This window comes from Lathyrus oleraceus, chromosome 2, assembly GCF_024323335.1.
Source record: "Lathyrus oleraceus cultivar Zhongwan6 chromosome 2, CAAS_Psat_ZW6_1.0, whole genome shotgun sequence".
Lineage (NCBI taxonomy): Eukaryota > Viridiplantae > Streptophyta > Magnoliopsida > Fabales > Fabaceae > Lathyrus > Lathyrus oleraceus.
Window position 1 is genome coordinate 27436082 of NC_066580.1, and position 11202 is coordinate 27447283.

Consider the following 11202-nt stretch of genomic DNA (forward strand, 5'->3'; position numbering starts at 1 on the left):
CATCAAAACCCTACCAATCAAAATGGCATTTTTGGACCTATTCCTTTAAAAATCAAAGTTTGACTCACAGTTGACTTTTTGATTTATGGACTTTTTCTCATTTTTGCCAATTGGAAAATGTTTTAAATCACATTTGTAACTTGCTCCAATCCCAAATTCATGTCCATACCATTACCATACCATAATTTTGGCAAAAGTGCATAATTTGTTAGTTTTGCAAATGGGAGCATAAGAGAGTACAACAAGGACAGCAATCCTTCAGCAACATAAAACAGCAATTTGCAAAGGTCTTTGACAGCCTGTGCCCAGCCCAAATCGACCAGCTTTGTACCTCCCTTCTCCACTTATGCATAATTAGCAAAAAATACAATTGAGTTCATTAACACTAAACCAACTTAGCACATGGTTTAGTAATGATAAACAGACCATATTTAAGCTTCATTCTGTAAAATCCAACCCTAGTTTTGACAGCAGCCTACACAGAAATACATTTTCTCTCTTTCTTGCATATTGGCCAAAACAGAAATTCTACATAGCCATTCAAAGGAATTCGAATACCCTTGGTTCCTCCCTGCTCTAGACAATATTTAGAGGCTTTTCGAACCATCAATTACCAACTGGAACTATCATTCGAATACTGCATCTTCAAGGCACCTTTCAATGGCAGAAATCATTGCAAGCTAACTTGTGCATCTTGGAGTGGAAATAGCTTCATCATCCATCAATACGAAACACAAAAGCCACCTGTTTCGAGCTGTAGCCTTCAAATAACACTGCATCATCGAGTTCTTCGAATCAAGTACTTTAGTTGCTTAAGTTCTTTGAACTTGCTTGCTTTGCTTTTTGGCATTTGCTTTGAGGTATAATTACTTCTTCTTCATGTAGTCTGGAGACCCGGTCTGTTATTTGACCGGGCAAACCGTCTGAAGTCCTCCTTAAGAGGCAATGCCTGTGTTTGTTTATATTTGTCCCAAGCAGGAAAAGTCCTTCAAGTAAGGCAATTGGTGGAAGGTAGGGATAAGCAATCTATCCCCCACTATTCAGTGTGTCCTCTCTTTGCTCCCATTACATGGTTGAAGCATTGAGATAAAAACCCAAGATCTAATCGAGTCAATAATGGGGAAAGAGTTCCATCTTTCTGAACTCCCCCACTTTCTATTATTTGATGCTCTCCCTGATCAGGGATAGAAGCAATGAGGCACACCCCTCATCTCCTTTTCATCTGCTTCACCTTAGCCTCTCAATGGCAAGGTTAAGAGCGACCCTTCACCTATTACAGTGGACTTCCAAAGTCAAACCCTCTTGTGTGAGCCCCCATTGTTTGGCTATAGAGTGTGCTGTTTGATATTCATTGATTGACTGATTGCTTCATATGCATTTGCTTGCTTGTATGTTATGCATTCCTCATCATCAATTGCCATTAGTACATGATCATCTCATTTGTTTTGTGACGTTATCATTATTGTTTGCCCATTGAGGACAATTGTAAGTCCATTGCTTTGGCATTTGCTCCTGTGATATGGAAGGATAGAGTGTAAGACCTCATTGGTCACTCATATCTTCTGTCATTGCTCTGTTTGTATGTGAGGATACAGTTATAAGTCCCTGTAAGCTGGCATCTGTTATCCTGTGATCATAATTTGATCTGTTTGATTTGTATGTGAGGTTGCAGTTATAAGTCCCTGTAAGTTGGCATCTGCTTTCCTGTGATCATAGTTTGTTTTATCTGTTTGTATGAGAGGTTGCAATTATAAGTCCCTGTAAGTTGGCATTTGCACTCCTATGATCACATGTTGTTTTGTTCTTGTATGTGAGGATCCATTGTAAGTCCCTGTAATGTGGCATTGGATTTCCTAGGACCATACTGTGGAGTTAACCTAAGTCCAGACAGATTGGCAGTTAGTTTCCATGTTTCATCTTTGTTTTTTTTCCTTTTGAGGAGATTGGTGTAAGTCCATTGAGTGGCTTCTGACATCCCATTCTGTTTTAGGAGATTGGTATAAGACCAGTGATTGGCATCCGATATCTGCTTTTGCTTGCTTTGTTTGTTTGTTATTATTAATTGCTATTCCAAAGGACACACTTGAATCATCTCCCATATGATTTCAAGAAGTGAACCTTCTAAGAAGTTTTACTATCCATCCTCATCCATTCATCATTCATTATGTCCTAAACCTTTTCACACTTTATCTTTCAAACTTGACATAAGTGTTGTGCAAACATCTTCATGTTTTCTAACTAAAAACCTGGACTCAAGTCCTTGACTTTTTTTTCAAACTCCATTTTCATAATACTTCTTTTGAATCAATCCTAATCATACTTTGACTTCACTTTCATAATCATAATCAATTAACTTCACTCATTCACTTGTTTTGGCTTTGTCCATTAATCTTTTCATGCATTAGCCATAGGTTTCAATTATCTTTGTGGTTGATGTAAATCTTGCCTATCCTTAGTGAGTCGACAGTAAGACTTCCGTACTTCAAACAGGGCTAACCCCTCTAGTGCGTCGAAGCTATCCTCGCATGGTGGATGTTGTTTTTGGTCGAGTGTTCTCCCATTGATAATGAAAAGTCTCAGTGCTTGTGTTTAAAACTGAATCCACCAACTTTTGGAAATCTTTTAGCCGAACTACGGCGTTCTGATCCTTACCTTTGATGGAAGGTACGTAGGCAACGGGTTCATCCGTTCGAACCCAATAAATAATAAAAAATGTACATTCTTTTCTCACCATCCCAATCATGTTTGCACAATCTTTATGTCATAACAAATAACAATTTAGCATAACAAGTGTGAAAAGGGCTCCCTAGGAGTACCTAGGACGTAGTGGGTGCCTAACACCTTCCCATTGCGTAATTTACCCCTTACCCAGACTCTCTGATCTTTTTATTAGTTTTCTACGTGTAAAACTTCTTAGGCTTTTGTTCGCTTTTTAGCCAATCCTTTGGATAAATAAAAGTGCGGTGGCGACTCGAAATTTCAATGTATCTCTTAGCTTATGGTTTAATCGATAGATCATATAGCGACGAATACACCGCTACACTCACTGAAAATATGCACATATGCTGGACACCAAAAAATCCTCAAATTACATAGATCAATGGGGTTACCTATCCACACCTCCTCTGCAACCTTGCCTTCCAATGAAGCTCGTGGTGATATGTTGACTAGATAGCATGCCATATTTAGTGTTGATGTACATAAACCTTTTGAAAGAACAACATTCAATCGAAGACAACTTGTCTTCTCTGATAGAGTCCTGTTCATCCGCTATACAACACCATTTTTATTGTGGTGTCTTCCTCACAGAAATGTGCTTCTGGATTCCATTCTCCTGACAAAAATTCATGAACTTCTTGTCTATGTATTCAGTTCCATTATCAGACCATAAATACTTTATTTTTCTCCCTATTTGGTTCTCAACCTATGCCTTCCATAGTTTGAACTGGGAAAAAAGCTCAGATTTATATTTCATGAACCTAGAAAAAACATCAGAATGGACATAGTCTAAGAATCCATTTGTCTTGGAACAAACTCTACATTTCTTCCCAAGAACATAATACTTGCACACTCTGATTGTGAAATTGCGAACACCATTCAACAAATTCCTCTTATGTGGTTCCATCATTCCACGTTCACTGAGATGACCCAAGTGCACATGTCACAGTTTGGTTGCATCATTATTAGTTTCAACAGATGCTACATCACACATATTATGCCCCTAACAAGTTATAAATATTTCATGCAATCCTCATTACCGTCATCATTGTCATTGCACCCTTGCTAACTCATGATTTTTCTATCTCCATCTGACCGGAATGAATAACCATTTGCTTGAAGAGTACCTAGAGAAATGAATTTATTTAATCAATTATGGAATATAACGCACCTCACTTAACGTGTGCACGCCACCATCATCCAAAGAAATTTTAATTTCCCCCTTTCTAATGATGGTACAAGTTTTATCATCACCTAATTTAAAATATTTGAACCATTCCCGGTGCGGCGTCATATGGTAGGAGCACCCATAATCAAGAATCCATGCATCAATGCACTTTGTAGATGAAACACAAAGTAAATCCTTTTCACTACAGAAGTCATCAGATTGAACTGCATTTGCCGAACTATTGTTTCCTGACTGGTTTGGCCAGTTCCTATTCCAATGGCCAATTTTCTTGCAACCATAACATTCTGCTATTTTCTGTCCTTGGACTTGAACCTATTTTTCTTTTTATAACACACTACCTTACCCTTGCCTCTGCCACGATCTTGACTTTCCTTCACAAACAAACCTTCACCTGAGCTTCCTCCACCTTCCTCTACAATTTGATAACATTGTGCGTGTTGCAAAAGAGTAGAAGAAACAAAATTCAGGGTGACTGTTTCCTTCCCGCATGTGAGAGTGGTCACCAAGTGATCATAAGAGCTTGGTAAAGAGCACAACAAAATAATGGCTTTATCCTCATCGTTAACATTCATACCAAGTCGTGTCAAATCAGTGAGGATGTTGTTGAAAGCGTTGACATGAGCTTTAAATTGCCTCATTCATGCATTGTCAGGCTATATAGACGATGTTGCGTGAATAATTTGTTCATGAGTATCTTGGACATGTACCGATTTTCCAATTTTTCCCAGACATCCTTCAGAGTTGTGAGGTCTAGGATATGATTCATCACATCATCAGAAATGCAAAGTCTTATTATACCTACGGCCTTCTCCTTCATCTCGTTAAAACCTGCGGCTTTCTCATCATGAAACGCCTTCTATAAACCTTATTGAGCCAACAAACCCTTAACCATCCTTTGCCATAAACCGAAATTTCCTGTTCCGTCAAACCGAGTCAAATTGACTTTCACACCTCCCGTATTAAGCATCATTTGCTACCAATTGTTAGAACAGAAACACAAATACAAATCAGAGTAAAAAGAAATACACACAAGCTTTGTTCACACAGTTCGACCAAATTTCCTACGTTTGTGACTATAGAGTAATTATAGTTTCTTTTATTTATGTCTTGTGAATTTTATATAGATTACAGTGTTACAAGTCATATATATAATATAAGGTTTTATTTTATTTAAAAACGATTTCATAACTAAATTTAGGTTCGGGAGTAGATTATGCGTAGGGATGGTATTAGAACCCTACAACATCCATTTAAAAAATGATTACCTCTAGTTAATTTTGCAAAAGAATGTTCTTAATCTTATTATATAGATTTTCCCCTAATCAATAAACACAAAGTATGACCTATTTACAAGAAAAAAAGTGGGAAAGGGTTTTTATTGTTATTGTACTTGGTAAGATTTGATTTTTGCTCTTACATATCTCCTAGTGCGAGGGAGAATTCAAAACTATGATGTTCTTGGTAGAAAAATATTATGGGTTGCTTAAATTTTAAAGATAAACGTTTTAATCAAGTTAGAGTGGAAAAATATTCTGTGTTGGTCGTGTTAGTGTGGATAAAAAATTGTTTATTGATTGCGTTAGACTGAAGAACTTTTTTTTGTTAGTTGGTTGTGATTGTTTTTTTATGAGGACGACAAATGTTAGAACAAACAAGCGGTACAACTTGTGTATGAAAATTTGAGGATAAAAGAGATGTACATCCATTAATCCTTTCCTAGTCCCAAGATAAGAAAAAAAACAAAAAAAATTATAAAATCGATTTCCAAGAGCAGCACACAATTTAGTTTAGAAGGTGTGATTATTCTATACCATTAATTATCATCTGAAACATGTAGCTATGAAGTTTTAAAGGTTAAACACAAAAATATTTAAGAGTATATAAAAATATAAGAACAAGAGATTAACCACACATAAACTAATAATGGAAAACTAGGGTTTTACGTGAGGATAATGACAAATCTTGATAGGATTTTGGGATAGTGATATGAGATGAGAAAATGCAAGCTTTACTAAGGTGAAAATTCTGTCAAAACTTGGTCCTCGATTCATCCACACACTACTACAGAAAAACATATAATGATGGTTGTGAAACACATATAATGATGGTTTCACGTCAGTTGTTAGGTAGCATGCGATTGTATGTAAGCTGATTTCCACAATGGGCGAGTGGCCATGGTTATAAGTTAGGTAGCGTATTATGTATAACAACCGTTGTGAAATGATTTATAGGTCTTGGGTTTGAATCCCTACAACGCCATTCTTGAGTTTTATTATTATGGATAATGCTCTACGTATGACAATGGTTGAATTAAAAACCGTTGTGATATTAAGTGTTTTTTTAAATATATTTTTCAGTTTTCCAGCATTCCCAAATTTTTAACCTGAATATTTTCGAATCGTGTCAGACAAGAAACAATAATACACCCCTTTGTGAATTGAATTAAACAAAATTGTATTATATCAATGACATAATTCCATTAGGAACCAAAGATTGTTTTTCATCAATGACACAATTCCATTAGGAACAAAAAATTATATATTACATCAAAACCAAAAATGGCACAAAACAAACTACAATATACATGTCATTACATCAAATAAAACTATCTTGTTATCTTGGTGTCTTGATTTTAAACACCTATAATTTCAAATAATAATAGTTGTTAGAAAATAACATCATTATAAATTATAACATACAATCAATTATGAATGAAGAATATAAAATACTTACTTATTAATTTTTTCATATGCCTTTGTGATGATCGTTACAAATAACATGTATATCATCTCTATCAACTTCTTCATATGAAGTAAGAATTTGTGTTCCATGAGAAATAATGGAATAAATATCAACACTTTCATCATCATTATGAGGAATGTGTTTTCCTTTGAGAACAATTGACCATCACTTCGATAAGTCTGCATGGTCTATCACATAAAAAACTTGTCTTGCTTGAGTAGCCATGATGAATGGTTCGGTGTTATAAGTTGTCTTGCCAAGGGCAATCCTTGTGAATCCTAACTCATCAGTTTGTACACCATTATTATTGGGAACTCACATGCATTTAAATAAAGACACTTTGAAAGTAACATAATCAATCTCTAAAATATCCTCAATGACACCGTAGAACGTAGTGGTCACCAAAATAGGATTCTTATCTTTCGAACTAGAGAACTACATGGATGCAGCCTCAACCATAACCCCACTATTTTGCATTGTACTTCAATAATATTTTACTTTTGTATAAAAGGAATAATTAGGAATGTCATATGTCGTCCAAATTATCATAGTAAATTTTGGCATGTACGACAACCATTTAATTGTCTCGGATGCATAACCATTATTAGAAATCATATTATTAAACCAACTTATAAATTCCTTGTTATGATGTGTCAACAACCACTTGTCATTCATTCGGGGATATTTTTTTTATAACTTTTTTGTGTGTAGCTATGTAAGGTTCAACTACACTAAGATTATGAAATATATAGAAACGTGCTTGAAGAACTACATTCCTATTCATTAACTTAAAACTTAAACCTTGAGTACCTCTCTACCTTAAAATCTATCATCATGATGAGACTTTGGAATTCCAATAGACTCTGTTTCCGACAAATAATCTGAACAAAACTCAAGAGCTTCTTTTGTGGTGTACCTTTCAATGATCGAAGCTTCCGGTCGGTGATGATTCTTCGTACATCCTTTCAATATCTTCATGTATTGCTCTATAGGATACATCCACCTTAAATAAATTAAACCATAAAATCTGATTTCACTGACTAGATGAACAAGTAAGTGAACCATAATGTCAAAAAATGATAGAGGAAAATAGATCTCTAATTGACACAATATTATTGCAGTCTCTTCTTCCAAGTCATCTAATTTTTTGAAATCAAGAACTTTACTACATATAGCATTGAAGAATAAGCACAGTCTGGTTATAGTTACTCTTACATTTTTTGGAAGGATGCCATGGATAGCCACTGGTAGAAGTTGTTGCATCAAGACATGACAATCATAAAATTTTAAACCAATTAACTTGAGATCTTTCATTGGTACAAGTTTCTTGATGTTTGAAGAGTAAACTTCAGGAACTTTGGTACCAGGAAAACACTCGCAAAAACTTTTCTTTTCTTTTTTAGATAGAGTGTGACATGCCAGTGACAAATAAGATCTTTTTTCTCTATCTTCTGAAGTTAATTGTTGTCGTATACCCATCTTCACCATGACTAAATGAGAATTTTTATTATCTTTAGTCTTATCTTGAATGTTTATAAGTGTTACTATCAAACTATCACACACATTTTTCTCTACATGCATCACATTAAGACAATGTCTTACATCGAGTTTAGACCAATATGAAAGATCAAAGAACACCAATCTATTTTTCCAAATATCTCTCTCAACGGGACCGTCTTCAGTCTTTCCAAAGTCAACATTAAGGTGTTCTTTTTGTTGATAAACTTCATCACCAGTTAAAGGTTTATGAGCGCTTTCAAACTCATGCTCTCTATTTAAAGCCTCCTGCAATCTACGATAAGAATTATAGGGTTTTAGAAATTTTTGATGCCCAAGGAAAAATGTATTTTTTCTAAACTCAAACTGGTGAAAACAGGTATCATATTCACATATAGGACATGCTTTATGTCCTTTGACACTATATCCAGTCAAATTACCATATGCAGTAAAGTCGTTGATTGTGCAAAATAACATTGCACACATCTTAAACTTTTCACCAGAATATACATCATCAACACCAACACCAACACCTTCATCTCACAAAAGTTTTAAATCATCAATTAATGGACTTAGATAAACATCTATGTCGTTTCTAGGTTGTCTTAGTCCAAAAATCATCATACTTAATATCATATACTTGCGCTTCATGCACAACCAATGATATAGGTTATAAATCGTGAGAAGAACGTAACATGAACAAGGTTAGTACTCAGATTACCGAAGGGGTTTATTCCACCTATGGAAAGCCAAACCCTAAGGTTTCTTGGCTCAAGTCCAAAATTCGGAAACAATGAATCAGTTTTCTTCCATTGTAGAGAATAAGCTACTTGGAAAATGTTTCCATCATATTTTCTTTTATCTGCACGCCATTTAACATTCTTTGCACCATTCGTATTAGCAAAAAGTCTCTTTAAGCTTGAAATTATTGGCAAGTACCATAACACTTTAGAAGAAGGCCGCTTCTTACTAACAATGTTATTGTCATCACCATTGTTGTTCTTCATCTTGTAGTGTGACTCACCATATTTTGGACATTTATCCAAATTTTCATACTTTTTCATGTATAATATGCAATCATTAGGGCATGCATGTATTTTGACATACTCTAAACCCATTGGACACAATATCTTAATGGCCTCAAAACAACGATCTGACAAATTGTTATCTTCTAGTATCATTTGTTTCAACAAATCAAGAAATTATGTTAAATTTTTATTCGATTACCCACCATTTTCCTTTAGATTAAACAATTTTAACAACGCAAACAATCTTGTAAAACTGGTGCACCTCTTATATAAAGGTACATCTTCATAGATACATAAAGTATCATAAATATGGGCTTTCGTATAAGACGATTCTCCAATATCACAGATCATATCTTCTAGTCGATCATACATATCTTCATCATCTTCATCCATTTGCGATGTTGCATTTTGATCATTATCCACTTCTCTATGCCACATCCATGTTGTATAATTTTGACATATTCCATCACAACATTGATGATGTAATATTTCTTTCTTTGACCATTTTTTGATATTCCCGCAAGTAACACAAGGACAATAAAAAATATCATTATTGTCGGGAATATTTTTTCCGGAGAATTCAAGAACTCCATTCTCACACACCAGACCTAATCTATCAGCTTTCGTCTAACGACAGTCCATAACAAATTCTGAAATTTATATCAAAAGACTAATGTGAATGACACACTAATGCTACACACACAACATCCTAATATGATTATATTCACATAATCTGAATAAAACATGAACATGGTCACACGAACAAAATGGAAAAACCTAAATCATATTCACAAAATTGCAAGATGAACATGGCAACATGGAAACACCTAAAGCATATTCACAAAATTTGAATAAAACATGAACATGACAACATGAACAATACACATGACAATGTCAATGCCGAAAGCATTGATTCATGAAATGCAACAAAAGCCAACATCGTTTATCTGTTAAAAAAAGAAACTAGTAACCCTAGCGAAGAATATAAACATTCAGAAGCATCGGAGAGAAATGGTAGCATAGCGTAATTCGAAGAGGATGACAATTTCGTTTCCAAAAATGAATAAAGATGGTGAAGATTTTGCTATCATTGTCGTCTTGTTCGCTAGGGAACCCTTGTGTGTTATGAAAGAAATGAGACACTTGTTATGTTTTAATTTTGTGGGAAATAATTTCACAACGGTTGCAAGCTCCAATCGTAGTGAAATATGGAACATATAATTGCAGTTGAACGAAACAACCGTAGTTGTTATACTTTCAATTTTTAAATAACGATAAATGTGAAGGGACATACGCTTATTTTTATTGAAAAAATAGAAAAATATTGATGTTGGGATTCGAAGCTTGTCATCCAAGTAGTATGACCATTGTTATTTTTAGGAACCGTGATGAAAAGTTTCTTAATAAAATAAAATAAAAACATGCTCGTAAAAAATGTGATATGACTACGGTGAAAAAATGACCAATGTAATATTGTGTCATCGAAAATATATTTCCTAATAATGATAATGTATCATGCAAGAAAAGAAATATATCACCAAAATGGCAAGGTCAAACGAGGATAAATGTGAAAGTAATAAATCACTAGCACTAAAAAGGAATATTATTTGATAAATCCTCTAAATAGTGTTTGATAATTGTTAAAGATTATTTTTCATTTTCCCTTTACTTTTGATTTTTGAATTTTTATTTAAAGAAAATACTAAAATTCTAAATGCATGATTTTTTGAATCTTCATGATAAGATTAAACACAAATGATAAATAAAAAATGGAAGACTGAATTAAAATATTTTTACATTTTAAGATTAATCGAGAAATATTAACAAGTGATAAAAAGACAAGAAATTAATTTAAATCATCCGACCAAAATTAAGATACTACAACAATATTAAAAAAAATTAAAAGTAACATTTTCAATGAGCTCATTATCAATACAGTTATTATTATTAGTAATAAAAATGAACTAAAAGTAACTTTCCTCATGATTCTCATTAGTCACATCATGATATAGATGATCATTAGCATTT

General features: G+C 34.1%; 1 protein-coding gene across 1 annotated transcript; it reads right to left on the bottom strand.

Annotated features, from left to right (window-relative positions):
• Positions 1–7468: 7468 nt before the first annotated feature.
• LOC127121730 (uncharacterized) lies at positions 7469–9567 on the bottom strand. Its single transcript, XM_051052176.1, has 3 exons — positions 9378–9567; positions 8868–9317; positions 7469–8679 (listed from the first exon to the last, which is right to left on the bottom strand). The coding sequence occupies exons 1-3, from the start codon at positions 9565–9567 to the stop codon at positions 7469–7471; spliced, it is 1851 nt and encodes a 616-aa protein (XP_050908133.1).
• Between the last annotated feature and the right edge of the window lie 1635 nt (positions 9568–11202).

Excerpts from the sequence above, each read along its gene's own strand:
- LOC127121730 (XM_051052176.1), bottom strand. The coding sequence starts at position 9,567 with ATGGATGAAGATGATGAAGATATGTATGATCGACTAGAAGATATGATC. Across the intron at positions 9,318-9,377 it reads GTTTAATCTAAAGGAAAATG|AAGATAACAATTTGTCAGAT; the intron begins GTGGGTAATCGA and ends AAATGATACTAG. Across the intron at positions 8,680-8,867 it reads AGGTGGAATAAACCCCTTCG|GTGTTGGTGTTGGTGTTGAT; the intron begins GTAATCTGAGTA and ends TGTGAGATGAAG.